This window comes from Mobula hypostoma, chromosome 11, assembly GCF_963921235.1.
Source record: "Mobula hypostoma chromosome 11, sMobHyp1.1, whole genome shotgun sequence".
NCBI lineage: Eukaryota > Metazoa > Chordata > Chondrichthyes > Myliobatiformes > Myliobatidae > Mobula > Mobula hypostoma.
The window spans coordinates 60,968,946-60,989,117 of record NC_086107.1 but is presented as its reverse complement, the minus strand read 5'-3'; the positions used below and the strand labels follow the sequence as shown (position 1 = coordinate 60,989,117).

Here is a 20,172-nt window from a genome sequence, read left to right as displayed (position 1 = left end):
GGTTACAGGGAGAATATACAAATTCCTTACACACAGCAGCAAGATTGAACCCCACCTTTACAGCTGGCAAAATGGATGATAAATCAGGTTAAGAGATGTGGAAAAGTGTGAGCTGAAGGACAAATATCATTTCTGAAGCCGCCTTTACAGGGTGGGTATGTGGCTGGGTCTACCCTTGTGGAATAATCTACAGCCGGGGACCAGTGTTTATAAACAAAGGCTCTCCCACTGCAAACAAAGATGAAGCATTTTATTTTTCCTCAGGATTGTGAACCTTTAGAACCCTCTTTGTCTTTAAATATTTTGAATCCAGAGGTGGACTGATTTTTGTTAAATAAAGGGGTGAAAGGTTACTAGAGATAGGTGGGAACACACTCTCAAGTTTACAATCAGATCAGCCTTGATCTTAGGTTGAGGGACTGAATGGCCTAGTCCTGCTACTAATTGATATATATTGTGAATTCCCCCAGATAAATTGAATCTCAGGGTTGTATATGGGGACATATATGTACTTTAATAATAAATTTACTTAGAACTTTAAACTTTGATAGGAAAATAATAATTATAAGAAACTACCTGCACGGAGAAAGGGGGAAAGGCCGTGAATGCTAGATGTGTGTGGAACAATGGTTGGGATTATTGATTGTCTTAACTTGATGAACTGTTGAGTCCAGAACCCTATAATGGGCCTAGTCAGAAGGTGAGGAGCTGTCCTTCCAGCTTGGATTTGGCTTTGTTGTAGGCCTAAGGCAGGGAGGCTAAAAAAGGAGTGAATGCCGAATGAATGAGACATCAAAGTTGATGGAACTCTAAAAGCATCTGACTTGAATGTTATAACACAAAATTTGACACCAAACAATAATTATGAGAAAGGAGGCCAGCTCACAAAAGAACTGGTGAAAAATAAAATTAAGGAACATTTCAAATGAAGTACTGCACATAGGGAGGGAATTCCAAAACCTAGGGTCTAGGCAGAAAAAGACTCCTTTCATGTCCATGCTTAAATGAAGAAATTTGGAGATGCACATGAAAGCGGGCTGTGAGGAGGTCTGAGATGCTGCAGAGGTAGAGAAAGTTACAAAGTTAAGGACATGATTGCTCAGTAGGTTCAATGCAACTTCTACACCTACGGTCGCACTCACTCAAAGTCAAAGAAATTGCCTGACACACCTCACCAAGTAAACTTCAGGCAATTACAAGTATGTGTTAATTTTAACTACTACTTTTTTATTCATTTCCAGTTAAACAATTTACCTTTCTTTAGTGGAATACAACATGCAGATCTGCTATGTGCATTCTCCAGTTAATCGTGGCCCTACTCAACAAGCTGTGAAACTATCTCAGTGTCCTTATAAACTTTTCATAACTTGTCTGGAAACATTCCGGTACATTTTCATAGTTAAAAAGTGAATGATCCAGGTGTCTCTCTGCTCATTAGAAGAGACCCTCAAGCTTATCTGCTCCACTCATCGAAGACCATGGATGGTTTCATTAAAACCAAGGGTATAACTAGAGGAGTAGCACAAAAGAATAATTGAACCCAAGTGTGAGGCACACACGAATTAACTTGTTCGCTATATTAACTCGTTCGCTATATTAACTCCAAATCCCTACTCCTGTCAATTGGCCCTGGAATATAAATAGACTTCAGTACCAATAACTGAAATAGCAATCCAGTGAGTGGGCTGGCTCTTAGGCCTTTCACCTCTGAGTCATAAAGCTGAGCTCAATTCAGGCATATCAGTTGGAAACCATTTATCCTTGCTGACTGATATGCCTGTGAATTGATTTTTGGCAGTCCCAATTATATTTCTGAAGGATAGCAAACAGCACAGCCTCCCATAATCTTATACTTCGTGGATCTGTGGTGAATTTCATATCCAAGGAGTCTTTGAGAGTTGCTGTTAACAGTAACCTAAACTTAAATGTTATTGCAGGTGCTCTGGGTCCGGGAACAATGCAAGGTGCTTTAGGATAGGAATCTTGCTCAGGGAACTGTTAAAATCTAACCTGAGGTTTTTTTCTAACCTCTATATGGCTCACTGAAATTTCACTCTCAGTGCAAGGTCAACTCTTCCAAACTGATACTGCTTTCTCTACAGAAGCAGATCAAGTCTCAGTGGTGGCTCAGTGTGTGAATTTGTTTCCATTACTATCAATGCAGAATAGTTTTGTCATCTTTCATCCTGGACCTCTGATCGTTGGACCATGACTCATTTTATCAAGATCATATTGCTGGTATAACAATACACACAAATATCTTACACTCTTTCAAATGCAGTAGAAACAAGTCACCTTTAACCCTAAGGGACTGCTAAAGAGAGAGAGAGAGAGAGTGAGAATCTGCTATTTTGAACTAAGACCAATTTATCAGTAGAGAGAAATGTTTGGCAAAAGGGAAGGTAGTGCACCCGTAGCTGACAAGGGAAATTAGGGATAGTATCAATTCCAAAGAAGAAACATACAAATTAGCCAGAAAAAGCGACACACCTGAGGACTGGGAGAAATTCAGGGTCCAGCAGAGGAGGACAAAGGGCTTAGTTAGGAAAGGGAAAAAAAGATTATCAGAGAAAACTGGCAGGGAGCATAAAAACTGACTGTAAAAGCTTTTATAAATATGTGAAAAGAAAAAGATTGGTTAAGACAAATGTACGTCCCTTATAGTCAGAAACAGGTGAATTGATCATGGGGAACAAGGACATGGCAGACCAATTGAATAACTACTTTGGTTCTGTCTTCACTAAGGAGGACATAAATAATCTTCCAGAAATAGTAGGGGACTGAGGATCTAGTGAGATGGAGGAACTGAGGGAAATACATGTTAGTAGGGAAGTGGTGTTAGGTAAATTGAAGGGATTAAAGGCAGATAAATCCCCAGGGCCAGATGGTCTGCATCCCAGAGTGCTTAAGGAAGTAGCCCAAGAAATAGTGGATGTATTAGTGATAATTTTTCAAAACTCTTTAGATTCTGGATTAGTTCCTGAGGATTGGAGGGTGGCTAATGTAACCCAGCTTTTTAAAAAAGGAGGGAGAGAGAAACCAGGGAATTATAGACCGGTTGGCCTGACATCGGTGGTGGGGAAAATGCTAGAGTCAGTTATCAAAGATGTGATAACAGCACATTTGGAAAGCGGTGAAATCATCGGACAAAGTCAGCATGGATTTGTGAAAGGAAAATCATGTCTGACGAATCTCATAGAATTTTTTGAGGATGTAACTAGTAGAGTGGATAGGGGAGAACCAGTGGATGTGGTATATTTGAATTTTCAAAAGGCTTTTGACAAGGTCCCACACAGGAGATTAGTGTGCAAACTTAAAGCACATGGTATTGGGGGTATGGTATTGATGTGGACAGAGAATTGGTTGGCAGACAGGAAGCAAAGAGTGGGAATAAACGGGACCTTTTCAGAATGGCAGGCAGTGACTAGTGGGGTACCGCAAGGCTCAGTGCTGGGACCCCAGTTGTTTACAATATATATTAATGACTTAGACGAGGGAATTAAATGCAGCATCTCCAAGTTTGCGGATGACACAAAGCTGGGTGGTAGTGTTAGCTGTGAGGAGGATGCAAAGAGGATGCAGGGTGACTTGGATAGGTTGGGTGAGTGGGCAAATTCATGGCAGATGCAATTTAATGTGGATAAATGTGAGGTTATCCACTTTGGTGGCAAGAACAGGAAAACAGGTTATTATCTGAATGGTGGCCGATTAGGAAAAGGGGAGGTGCAACGAGACCTGGGTGTCATTGTACACCAGTCATTGAAAGTGGGCATGCAGGTACAGCAGGTGGTGAAAAAGGCGAATGGTATGCCTGCATTCATAGCAAGAGGATTCGAGTACAGGAGCAGGGAGGTACTACTGCAGTTGTACAAGGCCTTGGTGAGACCACACCTGGAGTATTGTGTGCAGTTTTGGTCCCCTAATCTGAGGAAAGACATCTTTGCCATAGAGGGAGTACAAAGAAGGTTCATCGGATTGATTCCTGGGATGGCAGGACTTTCATATGATGAAAGACTGGATCGACTAGGCTTATACTCGCTGGAATTTAGAAGATTGAGGGGGGATCTGATTGAAATGTATAAAATTCTAAAGGGATTGGATAGGCTAGATGCAGGAAGATTGTTCCCGATGTTGGGGAAGTCCAGAACGAGGGGTCACAGTTTAAGGATAAAGGGGAAGCCCTTTAGGACCGAGATGAGGAAAAACTTCTTCACACAGAGAGTGGTGAATCTGTGGAATTTTCTGCCACAGGAAACAGTTGAGGCCAGTTCATTGGCTATATTTAAGAGGGGGTTAGATATGGCCCTTGTGGCTAAAGGGATCAGGGGGTATGGAGAGAAGGCAGGTACAGGGTTCTGAGTTGGATGATCAGCCATGATCATACTGAATGGCGCTGCAGGCTCAAAGGGCCGTATGGCCTACCCTTGCACCTATTTTCTATGTTTCTATGTTTATGACATCTCTAACAAGAGAAAATCAGCAGATGCTGGAAATCAAAGTAACACACAGAAAATGCTGGAGGAATTCAGCAGGCTAGGCAGCACCTATGGAAAAGAGTAAACAGTCGAAATTTTGGGCCGAGACCCTTCATCAGGGCTTGGCCTGCATTGTTCCTCCAGCATTTTGTGTGTATTACTATTATTATGATATCTCTGTCAGGCTAATAATTTTAGATACAAGAGCCAGAGACAGAAAAGATGAAAAGTAGGAACTTAAATGGAGACTGAGCTAAGACAAGAAGAGTTTGACTAGGCCCAAAAGGAAACTGCAGACTTCAGCTGCCCATGGATTTCACTCAACCATCTCTGCACTACACAAACCAACTTCCACCTACCAATTGGAAAATACATCCTACAAATTTTGCCTGATAAATCTGTTGGAATTCTTTGAGGAAATAACAGGCAGGATAGACAAGGGAGAGTCAACGAATATTGTTTACTTGGATTTTCAGAAGACCTTTGACAAGGTGCCACACAAGAGGCTGCTTAACAAGATAAGTATCCTTGTATTACAGGAAAGATATTGATAGAAGATTGGTTGGCTGGCAGGAGGCAGAGACTTGGAATAACGGGGCCTTTTCTGATTGACTACCTGTGGGTAATGGTGTTCTGCAGGGGTCAGTGATGGGACTGCTACTTTTCACATTATATGTCAATAGCTTGAAAGATGGTATTGATGGCTTTATAGCCAAGTTTGCAGTTGATACAAAGATAGGTGAATGTTGAAAGGCATAGATAGAATGGATGTGGATAGGATGTTTTCTATAGTGGATGAGCCTAGGACCAGCGAGTACAGCCTCAGAATGCAAGGACGCCCATTTAGAACATAGATGAGGAGGAAATTCTTTAGCTGGAAGGTGGTGAGTCTGTGTTCATTGCCACAGACAGCTGTGGAGGCCAAGTCATTGAGTTAACTTGAAGCTGAGTTTGATTGTTTCTTGATTAGTCAGGACGTCAAAGGTTACAGGGAGGAGGCAAGAAAGTGAGGTTGAGAGGGATAATAAATCAGCCATGATGAAATGGCAGAGCAGACTCAATGGGCCGATTGGCCTAATTCTGCTCCTGTGTCTTATTCTCTTATGGTCTAACAGGGTCCAGTCCCAATACAAGGTCCTCACCAAAAGAATTACCTACCCCTTTGCCTCCAATTTTCACTTTGCCCACTGAATTCCTCCAGGAGTTTGATTTTTTTTGCCACAAGTGTCGTCCTGGAGGTATATTTTTCCTGCAAACAAATTTTAATGGTTATTTCATGTTGACTTGTGTCCTTTTGATCAAATTCAAAAACAACATCCCCATGAAGGTAAATTGTTAGTGTGTTCTATGGGGCTATAAATATCGTTTCATATATCAAAACCCTGTCTGGCTAAGAAAACCTCATTACTTAATTTATGGAGCTGAATAGTTAATTGAGTTTCCTAATGATTTGTGTAATTAGTTCAACTTATTAGTCATAAACATAATAAAACATGGCATCTGCCTATTTGCTATGGATCTTGTTAAAGTTTGTGTGATTCATGAGATTGTTCACATTACATCAACATAAAGCCAGTTTAATAACACAAAACTTAAGTTATGCGAAGTGGCAAGAGTATTCTTGCCAATTGAGTTCTTCATTTAGCAGGCTGATGGAACTAAAGCGGTTAGTGTGCTCTTTCTGATCAGTAATTCCACCCACCAGGGTTGTTAGCATTTATTTATAGACCTCAAGAGTGTCAGTAAATCAAAAATCTAAATATTTAAATCAACACTGCAATAAATTATGCATGAATCATGGCAAATGAGGCTATACTTATCACAGCAGTCAATGTTAGCCCTTGACAAATGCCAAATCATTAAATAAAATTCTGGGGAGAAGGGAAGAGGTCATTTTACATGAAAATAGGAAGTACTAAAATTATGATCAAATATATGTGCATGTCTCTTTTGAAATTTGGTTGGTAGAGAGAACGAGTAAGGAAATCTATATGAATTTGAATGGATTCATAGGTTATGTGACAGTGGGACAATTTATATCATTACACTATAGCATTGAAATAAAAAATAATTGACAGGGATACTTCATTGAATATCATGATAGAAAAAGATTTTTAAAAGTATCTTAGTTTGCCTTAAAGCACCTTAAAATCAATTAACTACTAAAGAGTTGTAAAGGGCGAACGGTAAAGCTATTAGACAAGAATCTAAAACTCGGGAATCTGGGGATCTGGTGCTGTCTATGTGGATTTTGTCTGTTGTCCTGTGATCAAGTGGATTGTCCTTTGGTGCTTTCGTTTGTTCCCTCATCCTAAAGATGTGCTGGCAGGATAATTGGCCACTGGGAGTTGTCCATCATGAGCAGTATGAGAGTCAAGGTGAAAGAGAATAGGTAACTTGGAAATAAATGGAAGATTGGGACTAACACACGCAAAATGCTGGAGGAACTCAGCAGGCCAATGGTCATCTATGGGAAAAATTACAGTCAAAGTTTCGGGCTGGAACTTGGAGGATGTTTGGGGCCCTGAATGGTAGTGAGGGAGGGGATGTAGGGGCAGGTAATGCACTTGTTCTGCTTGCAAGGATAAGTGCCAGAAGGGAGATCAGTGGAGAAGGATGAATGGACAAGGGAATCGCATAGGGAGCGATCACTGCGGAAAGTGGGGGTGAGGGAAAGATGTGTTTGGTGGTGGGATACAGTTCAAGCTGACGCATCTGCTTTCAGGATGAGGCTTTTCATTCTAGAACGAAGGAGATGTCCTCCTTTTTCAAAGTAAAAGGAAGAGGAGGTTTCCCACCCTCCCCCCACCGTCTTTATAGGGCCTCTGCCCCTTCCCTCTACAGTCCTGACGAAGCTTCCGGCCCAAAACGTCAACCGATCTTTTCCATGGATGCTGCCCGACCTGCTGAGTTCCTCCAGCGTGTTGTGAGTGTCAAAGTAAGAGGCTTCCCTTCCTCCACCACCAATGCTGCCCTCAAATGCATTTCTTCCATTTCATGTACGTCTGCTCTTACCTCATCCTCCCGCCACGCTACCAGGGATAGTGTTCATCTTGTCTTCACCTACCATCCCACCAGCCTCCACGTCCAGCACATAATTCCCCGAAACTTCCGCCATTTCCAAATGGATTCCACCACCAAACACATCTTTCCCTCCCGCCTACTTTCTGCTTTCGGCAGGGATCGCTTCCTACACGATTCCCTTGTCCATTCATCCCTCCCCACTGATCTCTCTCCTGGCACTATCCTTACAAGCAGAACAAGTACTTCACCTGCCTCTACACCTCCTCCCTCACTACCATTCAGGGCCCCAAACAGTCCTTTCAGGTGAGGCAACACTTCACCTGTGAGTCTGTTGGGGTCATACTGTGTTCGATGCTCCCTGTCTATATCAGTGAGATCTGACATAGATTGGGTGACCGCTTCACCAACATCTACGCTCCATCCACCAGAACAAGCAGGATCTGCCAGTGGCCACCCATTTTAATTCCACTTCCCATTCCCATTCTGATACAGTATGTCCATCCATGGCCTCCTCCACTGCCAGGATAAAGCCACACTTAGATTGGAGGAACAACACCTTATATATCATTTGGGTAGCCTCCAACCCAATGGCATGAATATCGAAATCCCAAACTTCACCCTTCTAATGCTTCCACCCCCCCCCCACCCTTTACCATTTCCCATCCCCTTGTCTCTCTCTCATGTTATCTCCTTGCTTGCCCATCACCTCCCTCTGGTGCTCCTCCCCCCCCACCCCTTTTCTTCTTTCTTCCATGGCCTTCTGTCTCTTTCACCAATCAACTTCCTAGCTCTTTGCTTCATCCCTCCCCCTCCAAGTTTCAACTATCGCCTGACATTTCTCTCTCCCCTACCCCCACTTTTCAAAACTACTCCTCAGCTTCTTTTCTCCAGTCCTGCCAAAGGGTTTCAGCCCAAATCGTTGACTGTACTTTTTTCCATAGATGCTACCTGGCTTGCTGAGTTCCTCCAGTATTTTGTGTCTGTTGCTCGAATTCTCAGCATCTGCAGACTTTCTCTTGTTTGGAAGATTGGGACTGATGGGATTCCTTAAACACCTGGCATGGTTTGCTAAACCAAATGGCCTTCTATGTCAAAAGGCATAAGTATGAAGGCACAGAATCAATTACACAGGCCATTGTCCAGTTAGTTCACTGCTGTATTCTCTCACTAAAAGTTTTGCAGATTTATTTAAATTTTTTTTTTTGTCCAATTCCCTTCTGGAAGTGGCTACTGAAATTCTTGTAGACCCCCAGACTAATGTCATATTCCTGCACAAAGAAAATTATCCTCTTTCTCCCCCCAATTCATTTGACAGCAATTTTGAAGCTATATTTGCTAGTAATGGACCTTTCTGGTCTAAGAAATATTTTTCTTTTATTTATACCATCAAAATCCATCAGAATTACGTAAATCTCTACTAAATTTTCTCTTAACCATCTCAGGTGTACGAACAACCTCATTTCACCTCAGTGATCTCTCAGATAACTCTAGCTATGGAATCATTTTTGTATATCTCCCCAGGGCTTTGAAATCCCCGCAAAGCAGTGAAGCAATAACTTTCAGACACATTAGTTATAATATTTTAAAATAAGTAGTTTACATGATTATGGAGAAAGGATGGAGTTGTAAATCTGCTTCAAAGTATCAGTTTGATACCTTGATTTACCATGATTATCTCTGGACAATCTGACCAATCACAGACTTGCCATTATGCTTTAAGATTTCACTTAAAGCAAAGGAATCTCTCGTCTTTATTTATTATGTTATCTTGATCTCTGTAAGCTTCTCATATCTGCTTTCAATTAAATTTGATAAAGTGTATTTTATTATGATGTTGGTGATCATCATTAATTGAAGGTTTCCTTATCTGATTGAATCCTGTACGTACCTTAGAGTCAACTGTTTTACACTAGGCGCTTTAGAAGAGTTTTCAGTGCTATATTGTTCAATACCTTGAAGCACTTTGTCCAGTACTATTGTTGTTCTACCAAATGCTTCAAAGGATGAATATTCATTACACTAATTATCCACTCTTCTCTTTATAGAATAAACACTATGCCAATATGAATATGAATATGCAAGAAATTGTGTTTCAGCTATATATTGAGCTAAAAATGTCAGAGAAAAAAGATCTCTGAGATTGAGGGGAAGACTGCTTAATTAAACAAATTCTCCAATCAGACTTTACCACAATTTCTAAGATGACAGAGGGTAAAAATTCTGAGTGGTCACAATTACCAAAGCTGATTCTAAGCTTTTCTCCTGGTTATAATTGCATGATTGAATGATTGCTTAATGTGATAAGTAAGTATTTACCACTGAGTCATGCAAACCATGTAGTGAGATGAGAATGCTCACAACTTGTTTGTGGCTCTGGATTTGGTTCCTTTCGTTTGCTTTAGAAATGCAATTTCCTTTGGTTTTTTTGCTTCAGTTCTCCCTTGTCCTAGAGTAATGCTGTTCTCTCAGCATGACAAATCCAGGGGCGATTTTGTTGAGGCCAAACAGTAGTCATACATTATTAATTTTGTGTGAACTTCCAGGCATGATTCATTCTTCAGTTTCCCAATGAGGGAGTTGTCATCTTTATTTAGTTCTGATTGTTACAAACCAGAGTAACAACTTTACAGCTTCAATATGAAGGATGGTAGAGGAAAGTCATGAATGACTTACATTTATACAACATCTTTTCTCAGATATTCCAAAGCACAACCTTCTGTTGCAGAGTTCAGAGAACTGCCAAGCAAGCCACAGTGGACACATAGGCAGTAAAAATCTATGGATTGTGACATATATAAGTAGATAATGTGTTGGAGTGCTTCACTGCAGTTCTGCATCATCGATTCACAGAGAGCACATAGCACAGAAATAGCCCTTCAGCCCACTAACTACACAGACCATCAACTGGCCATTTATACTTCTCCCATGCTAATTTTATTTTTATTCTCCCTATCATCTCCTCTTTCCCCCCAGATTCTACCATCTGCCTATACAGGGAGGAAGTCCGAGCACTTATAGGTAACCCAAACGGTCACAAGGAAAGGCAGTCTCCACACAAAAAGTACCTGAGGTAGGATTGAATCAAAGTCTCCAATAGAGCAAAGCAGTATCTCTCCTAGTGATGCCACTTTTTCATCGAGGAAGAGACTTTTGAAGAATGATCCCAAAGGCCTGATGGAACTTTTGAAAAACATTAAAATAGATAAGCCCTCAGGGATGCATGGGATATACCCCAGGTTACTATGGAAATCAAGGGAAGGATTCAATCTGGAAAAGTGTGAAGTTATACACGTTAGAACGTCAGACGTGAAGGCAGAGTACAGAGTTAATAGGATGATTCTTAGTGGTGTGGAGGAACAGAGGAATCTTAGGGTTAATGTCCATAAACCTCTCAAAGTTGCAGAGAAAGTTGATAAGGTGATTAAGAAAGCACGTGGTGTGCTGGTCTTCATGAGTCGGGATAATGAGTTCAAGAGCTGTGAGATAATGTTGCAGATCTATAAAACTCTCATTAGACCACACTTGAAGAATTGCGTTCAATTCTGGTCACCTAATTATAAGAAGGATGTGAACGTTTTGTAGAGGGTGCAGAGGAGATTCACCAGGATGCTGCCTGGATTAGAGAGCAAGTCTTATTCAAGGTTGTTCAATGTCATTTCCAGTACACAAGCATAAAGGAGAACAAAATAATTGTTACTCTGGATCTGAGGCGGCACAGAAACAAAATCATAATAAGATAAAGAACACAATAATATAAAGAATGCACAATAAATATAAATACAAGAGACAGCTTATGTACTGTCCATAGCTGAATTGCATATCCAAAATGTGACTCTAGATAAAGGAGTGATGGTACATAAGGTGACTTACAGAAAATAATAAAGTTGTGGTGGGGGGGTTCTGTGGAGAGGTGGGTTAGTGGGTGGAGTAGTTGATCAAAAGTAACTGTTTTTGAATCTGGTGATCCTGGCGTAGATGCTACGTAGCCTTCTCCATGGTGGGAATGGGACAAGCAGTCCATGAGCAAGGTGGGTGTGATCCTTCATGATTTTACTGGCCCCTTTCTGCATACATCATATTCCAATTAATTGGACTATCCATTCATCAGGGCAGCCACTTATTAGGGATAACCCTTAAAGAACAAAAGCGAATAGGAAAATAGCTGGGATTTCATTTATTTGGGGTAATATGTCACTTAACTGGGACAGGAGACCGTTGACGAGGAGGTTCTAACTAGTGTCAGTCGTGTGGCCATTAGACACTACACGGTACTTAGAGTACACAGTTTTTAGATAGCATCACTTGCTTGTTTGTGTCCAAACTAATAAACAGTAAGATGATTCAGAGCTGTTTTGGTCACTGTGGTTCAAGCACTCAGGCTTGGAGATGCCAGAAACAGCCAGGAGTAAAAATGAAACCATTTCACTATTCCAACAAGTTAGAAACTGCGAAGAATTTGAAGGTATTGACAATCATCTTGAACGTTACAATCAAAATGAAGATTTGGAGGATTGTAAAGCATTGTATAAAGGCAAGCCATTATCTTCACTATGTGTCTGCGCTGATTTTGTTCATTTATAGTCAATCAGAAGAACATGCCAGTGTACACTGGGTGAAATCCTCCATCGATAATTATTAAGATCTAATAAACAGTCTTATAGTATTGCAGTAGTTTTGGTAGTATTCTTATTTATTTTGTATTTCATTTAAATACATAATTTGTTACTCAGCTAGACATAAGTTTGTCTTTTTTATACCTTTTTAACTACTTCCATGGAACTTCAGCTAATTAGGGCAGCCCTATAATTGGGTCAAAGGTTTCTGGTACCAATGTGTCCCAATTAACTGAAATCCACTATACATGTGTCCTTGATGGTGGGTAGGCTGCTGCATTGATGCGTTGCGCAGTTTTGACAAACCATTATAGAGCCTTCCCGTCCACCATAGTACAGTTTCCATACCATGCAGTGATGCAGCATGTTAGGATGCTCTCCACTGTGCATCTGTAGAATGACGTGAGTATAGATGTGCATAGTTTAGCTCTCTTCAGCCTCCTCAGAAAGTAGAGGCATTGGTGAGCTTTCCTGATTGCGTACAGTGTGTTCCGGGACAATGAGAGGTTGTGTGAGTTGTGCATTCCCAGGGGTGTGAAGGAAAAGGAAAGGTACGTCGCATCTGGAGTTTCTCCGGTTAGCGGACGATCTGCCTCTCTGACGTAATGGGGAACTGCATATGAGGCAAGTTACAGCAGTGGTTTGCAATTGCCTTCTGCCAGGTGAATTTCCAAAGAGATCATCAGCTCGTAACCCAGCACGGATGGAAAGCGTGCAGGGGAGCCAGCTGGATTTGAACTCTGGACCTTTCATCCCGAAGTCCGACGCTAATGCCACTATGCCACAGGTTTGAAACCACTCGCAATTTCCACTGCTGTGCCACCGACATAAAGCGGGGTGTGAGTGGTGCGAGTTTTCCTTGAGTGGATAACTGTTAAAAAGGAAATGTTGAATGAACTAGGGCTTTTCTCTTTGAAGAGAAGGAGAATGAGATGACTTGATAGAGGTGTATAAGATGATAAGAGGCGATGGATAGCCAGCACATATTTCCCTAGGCATAAATGGCTAATACAAGAGGGCATAACTTCATGGTGATTGTAGGAAAATATAGGAGGGATGTCAGATGTAGGAGTTTTACACAGAGAGTGATGTATGCATGGAATGTGTTGCCAGGGATGGCGGCAGAAGCAGATACATAAGAGACATTTAAGAGACTCTTAGATAGGCATATGGATGAAAGACAAATGGAGGACTTTGCGGGGCTGGGGGTGAAGTCTTAGAATGAGCTGGAGTAAGTTAAGAGTTCAACACTAAAGGGCCTGTACTGTGCTGCACTATCCTATATTTCTTTCCAAAGATTCAGCAGTGAATTCAATTTAAAAATGATCAAGAGGCTTAATAGTAGATAAAGACTCCTCTGGTGAAGAACACTCAAAAAGAGATTTGGGGTTGTGGGGATAGTTGCAGAGATAACAGAGCTGAGGAAGTCTGTGGTCACATCAGCAACATTTCTTCATACAAAGGCTAGTGGGAGTCCTAGACACTGGGTCATTTCACAGTTATTTATGTGCTAAGAAGATGCCTGATTTATGGTTTTGTTCATCTGAATAGTGCAATCCTGGTCCATAAAAATGCCTTCCTCACTAACCTCCTCACACCTCCCTGGTGGGCACCAGCTGTCCAAATTCATTATGTGTGACTCTCTTCACAATCAGACAGATCACACTTTGGATAAAAATTTCTGTCGTTTACTGAAATATTTTCTATCATTTTTTTCCCTTTGAGCTGAAGTTACTGAAGCACCTTCAATTACTCCAAAAGACTGAGGTTTGGTAAAATACTGAAAGGCTTTTATTCGCTGTACAATACAACCTCCACAGTGAGTGTCTGCCCCCGGACTGAGGGGGAGGGGCAAGGCGAACACCTTTATACAGGACTCTGTGGGAGGCGCCACAGGGGCAGTCAGCAGAGGGGTGTGTCCAGACAGGTAACTGAGTTACGACATATATACATGGTTTACCACATTCACCCCTCCTTTTTTTAAAAAAGAGTCCAGCGGGGTGAAGTGACTGACAATATTTACAACAAGTATATTTACAGGTTAAGTCTATCAGGTGGTCGAGTCCGTCGCTGTGATCTACGTAGCACCGGCGGTGATTGCACCGGCAATGGCGGTTGTGCTGGCTCCGGCCTGACTTCAGGTGCCAGCACGTTAGGCATCAGTAATCCCTCGTGCGTGTGCGTCGCGCCCGATATGGGAGTGTCGTGTGGTGTCTGTATAGGGTTTGGGGTGCACGGTGTCTCGTAGGTACATACACTGGTGGGTATGGTGTCAATAGTCACCACGGAGTGTTCAGGGTAGGGGCCCGGAGCTCCTGCGGGCGCCAGGTCGCGGATGGAGACCGTGCCCTCCCGCCCATCAGGTAAAACCACGTAGGCATACTGGGGGTTCGCATGAAGTAAGTGAACCCTCTCGATTATCGGGGAGCATTTATTGCACCTCGCATGTTTCCGGAGCAGCACTGGTCCCGGGGACGTCAGCCAAGATGGTAGGGTGGTTCCAGTGGTCGATTTTCTGGGAAAAGAAAAGAGCCGCTCATGGGGGGTGGCATTGGTGGACGTGCATAACAGGGAGCGGATGGAGTGGAGTGCCTCGGGAAGGACCTCCTGCCAGCGGGAGACCGGCAGTCCCTTTGACCTGAGGGCTAGGAGTGTGGCTTTCCACACTGTGCCTTTCTCCTTCTCTACCTGTCCATTCCCCCGGGGATTATAGCTCGTAGTCCTACTGGTTCCAATTCCCCTAGCCAGTAGATATTGGCGCAGCTCGTCACTCATAAATGAGGACCCTCTGTCACTGTGGATATAGCATGGGTATCCGAACAGAGTGAAGAGCTTGCGCAGGGCTTTTATAACTGACGTGGTAGTGGTGTCGGGGCAGGGGATGGCGAAGGGGAACCGCGAGTACTCGTCAATTACGTTAAGAAAGTACACATTGCAGTCGGTGGAGGGAAGGGGGCCCTTAAAGTCAACACTCAGTTGCTTAAAGGGGCAGGTGGCGTTGATGAGTTGTGCCTTTTCGGGTCGGTAGAAGTGCGGTTTGTACTCTGCACAGACTTGGCAGTCCCTGGTCATCATCCTGATCTCCTCAAGGGAGTAAGGCAGGTTCCGGGCTTTCACGAAGTGGAAAAGCCGGGTGACTCCCGGGTGGCAAAGGTCTACATGTAGGGCGTATAGCCGGTCGATCTGTGCGCTGGCGCATGTTCCCCGGGATAGGGCATCGGAGGGCTCGTTGAGCTTCCCAGGCCTGTACATGATGTCATAGTTGTAGGTGGAGAGTTCGATTCTCCACCTCAGAATTTTATCATTTTTGATTTTGCTCCGCTACTGATTATTAAACATGAATGCGACTGAGCGCTGGTCAGTTAGCAGGGTGAACCTTTTGCCGTCAAGGTAGTGCCTCCAGTGCCTTATAGCTTCCACTATGGCCTGGGCCTCTTTCTCTACCGCAGAGTGCCGAATTTCAGGGCCTTGAAGGGTACGGGAGAAGAACGCCACTGGTCTTCCTGCCTGGTTGAGGGTAGCAGCCAGCGCAAAGTCGGAGGCGTCACTCTCCACTTGGAAGGAAATGGCCTCATCCACCGCATGCATTGCTGCTTTGACAATGTCCCCTTTTATGCGGTTGAAGGCCGCGTGGGCCTCGGCAGAGAGGGGGAATGTGGTGGACTTGACCAGGGGGCGGGCCTTGTCTGCATAGTTAGAGACCCATTGGCGTAATATGAAAAGAAGCCCAGGCACCTTTTGAGGGCTCTGAGGGTATTGGGAAGAGGGAGTTCCAACAAGGGGCGCATACAGTCGGGGTCAGGGCCAATGACTCCATTCTCCACGACACACCCAAGTCGGGTGGTCCCAAATACACACTTGTCCTTGTTAGAGGTGAGTTTGAAAGATTTGGCCGCTTGGAGAAATTTTTGGAGGTTGTTGTCGTGATCCTGCTGGTTGTGACCGCAGACGGTGATGTTATCCAGATATGGGAACGTGGCCTTCAGTTGGCACTGGTCCACCATCCAGTCCATTGCCCTCTGGAAGACAGATACACCATTCGTGACGCCAAAGGGGACGCGCAGGAATTGATAAAGCCTGCCGTCCGCCTCGAAGGCAATGTAAAGGCGGTCCTCCCGGCGAATGGGGAGCTGATGGTAAGCGGATTTTAGGTCTATGGTCGAGTACACCTTGTACTGTGCTATCTGATTGACCATATCCGCGATGCGGGGTAGAGGGTATGCGTCGAGCTGCGTGAACCTATTGATGGTCTGGCTATAGTCCACGACCATCCTATTCTTCTTCCCGTTCCTAACAACCACCACCTGCGCCCTCCAAGGACTTGTGCTTGCCTCAATGACCCCCTCCCTGAGCAGCCGCTGCACCTCCGACTTAATGAAAGCTCTGTCCCCCGCGCTGTACCTCCTGCTTTTAGTTGCCACAGGTTTACAGTCGGGGGTCAGGTTGGCGAACAGCGGTGGAGGAGGGATCCTGAGGGTGGAGAGACCGCAAGTGGTGTCGGTAATGTGGCAGTTGGCATGATGTTGGGTGGGATGCGCGGGTCGGTGTGTGTGTGGGTGGTCAGTAGCAGGGTACGTGACATATCTCTACAAAACAGGGGATTTATGATAGTAATTGGCGGGAGGGGCCCATCATACTTCATTGTCACGCTTTTCAGGTGGCTCTGGAAGTCCAACCCCAACAGCACAGGGGCACACAGTTGAGGCAAGACCAGTAACGTAAAGTCCCGATATTCTGTGCCCTGCTCCACTAGTGTCACTACACAACCCCCCCAGATGTCTGTTGTATGCGACCCAGAGGCCATGGTGACCCTCCGACTTACCAGCCGTATCATGAATCCACAATGCTGCACTGTGGCCGGGTGGATAAAACTCTCCGTGCTGCCTGTGTCAAATAGGCAGCTTGTCCTGTGCCCCTCCACCAGGATGTCCATCATTGACCTTGCGAGCTGGTGGGGAGCGCTTTGGTCGAGGGTCACAGAAGCCAGGGTGGGGTCGCTGTCTTAGTCCGGCGTGGTGGGGTGCCCCGTGAGCACCCGTTGGTTGTAGGCGGTGGGAGGTGGCGCCGACCAAGAAGGCCGCCCCCATGTCTCGCACGTGGTGGTGGCGTGCAGGGAAGATGGCGGCAGGCAAGATGGCAACCCCAACGTCTCGCACGTGGTGGCAGTGTGCAGGGAAGATGGCGGCCCCCATGTCTCGCACGTGGTGGCAGTGTGCAGGGAAGATGGCGACCCCCACGTCTCGCACGCAGGGCTGCTCGATCCCGCTCGCGGTTTTGACTTACAGACCTTGGCGAAGTGGCCCTTCTTTCCGCAGCTGGAGCAAGTAGTTTGTCGGGCCGGGCAGCGTTTCCGGGGGTGCTTCTTCAGTCCGCAGAAGTAGCACTTCGCGGACTCACGACTGGCAGCAGCCGAGGTCGATTCACCGGCAGGTTGCGGGGTCTGCGGCACCCACGAGGCCATTGGGGGATCGCATGCCTGGAGAGCCTCGGAGTTATGCAGAGTGGCCTCCAACATATCAGCCAGCTCGATCGCCGAACTTAGGGTAAGATCGGCTTTTTCCAGCAGCCGCTGGCGCACGTACACTGACCTGGTCCCCGTAACGAAGGCGTCTCTCACTAGGAGTTCTGCATGCTGCGCCGCCGTCAGCTCCTGGCAATTGCAGGCCCGCACGAGTGTCTGTAGGGCCTGGACAAACTCAGCACTCGATTCCCCAGACCGTTGTTGCCGTGTCGCTAAGCGATGCCGAGCATAGACGCTGTTTATCGGCCGCAGGTATTGTCTTTTTGTCTTTTGAGTGCGTTCATTGCGCCGTCATAGCTCGGCTGGTCTCTGATCAGCGAAGAGACCCGTGGACTGACCCTGGAGAGTAGAACTCTGCGCTTTGCTACGGGGTCGGTCGCTTTAATCTCCTCTAGATACGCTTCGAAGCAGGCCAGCCAGAATTCGAAAGCGTTTCCAGCGTCAGGCATTTGCGGATGGAGGTCTAATTTTTCTGGTCTCAGGGACTGTTCCATGTTTTAAAATGTACAGCGAATAAAATTGAAGCACCTTCAATTACTCCAAAAGACTGAGGTTTGGTAAAAATACTGAAAGGCTTTTATTCGCTGTACAATACGACCTCCACAGTGAGTGTCTGCCCCCGGACTGAGGGGGAGGGGCAAGGCGAACACCTTTATACAGGACTCTGTGGGAAAAGCCACAGGGACAGTCAGCAGAGGGGTGTGTCCAGACAGCTAACCGAGTTACAACATATATACATGGTTTACCACAGTTACAAAAGAGTGTTTGTGCAAAGGGTGAAAGGGAGTACCTTTTACAAAAGTAGTCTGATGGAGCTAACATTCAGACATGCAAGGGATTAATCCATTTAAAATGTATTTAATGCTGAGCCTTTATCTACAGTGAACACCATTGTTGCAAAGGCACATTGCTTCAGCAGTCAACGACCCACTGCTGTTAGTTATGGCTTTGGAATGCTGCAATCTGATCCATTAAGCCAACATCAGGATCTGCAGTCTGACGTGGATAAAAATTGCTTACCTTGAACCATAAATAGAAGCATGCCTCAGCACTGAGGCATAAATAGTTGCTGACTGACTCTTATTTTTCCTTCTTTCCTCAGAGAACAGCAGCTTCAAGTTATAAAAAGCCAACAGAGAAAAGTTTCCCCAGCCAGCACTCAAGCCTTAGGATAGATGAAGCCTATGAAAGCATCAATGAGCTTGGGACTCTGGAGCTAATGACAAGGGATGTAGAGATGACATCTTATGGATCCATGAAGAAATCTGTGTCTACGGACTCTCTGAGTTCCATATCTTCGATTGGTAACAACTTTGGCCATGATTTCACTGTCGGCCAGATTGAGATGTACTTGGAGTACGACGTGAACTCAAACACCATGCATGTCACTCTGGTGCAAGGGAAGGATTTGCTAGAGAAAGAAGATGCCAATTTTGAATCTTGCTTCGTGCGCATCAGTTTGTTGCCAGATGAACAGATTGTCGGAATTTCTCGGGTAAGCTGGTTGAATTTCTATTTTTATGTTTGGATATACAGACTTGAGGTGCCAGTGGATAGTGTTGAGAGCAATGGAAGCTATATATGTTTTGTGTGTGTCTGTACATGTGTATATAAATATATATATATTCACTAATGCCTAGATTTCTTAAGGTTGTCATAGCTGGAAGTTGGGGGATAGCATTAGTGGGGATAAACTCCCACTACCTAATAAATACTTCCAACGGTATGAACCTTAAATAGCCTCCAACAACCATCTAGCTCCCGGCCTCCACATGTGACTTAGTGATGAAGCCCAGTGAAACCATTTCCATTCACAGGAGAAGGGGCAAAGACAATTTATTGGTGCTTAAAAACGAGTCACTCCAGGCAGACGGAGCATATCAGTCATGGCAGCTCATCTAGGAGAAGGAAAACTCTGATCTCAAACTTCTGTTGTGTACTAGCTTACATATCTACTCATGGTGCTGCACCAACAATAGACGCAACATCCATGGTCAACACTAATTGACAAAGGGCCTCCAAATTCATGTCCGAGATGGGCAGATCTTGGTCTATAAGGAGTCAAGAATTAAGGGGAATAAGCAGAAAAGTAGAGATTTCTGCCTGGCAGAAATGAGAAATGCACAAACTGTGAACCAGGTGGTTAATTCATTAGTGCTTGGCCACATCATTGTACAAAATCAAAATTAAAAGTGGAATGAAATCCTGAGGAGTGCATCAAAATGGCGGTTTGGGAAAGGATTCGTAGATACCCAGGTAGAAGCAGCAACCCTGAAATAATATAAAGAACTATATCCAGGAGTGTCTCTGGATCGATGAGTTAAAATTACTTGGATAGCTTCACTGATCTTTGAATAGAAGAGGGGAAAAAAATGGAGAGACAGAGGTCAGATGAACAAAAGCAGAATGAACACAGCAGCCAGTATTGAAGAAAGCAGCAAAGAAAGAACAAACCATATACTGTATGTTTGATCTCAGTATGAGAAACACTACACAAATCCACATGAGTCTGAGAAAAAGATAAACATCAAGGCAACAA

At 44.4% G+C, this 20,172-nt stretch overlaps 1 protein-coding gene across 5 annotated transcripts in view; it reads left to right on the top strand.

Annotated features, from left to right (window-relative positions):
- syt12 (synaptotagmin XII) overlaps positions 1 to 20,172 on the top strand; it is a 262,179-nt gene that overhangs the window by 197,901 nt on the left and 44,106 nt on the right. For all 5 annotated transcript variants that reach the window (XM_063062172.1, XM_063062176.1, XM_063062171.1 and 2 more), the window contains exon 5: positions 18,736 to 19,128. In XM_063062172.1, the coding sequence (XP_062918242.1) occupies positions 18,736 to 19,128 (393 nt within the window). The remainder of the gene's footprint in view (positions 1 to 18,735; positions 19,129 to 20,172) is intronic.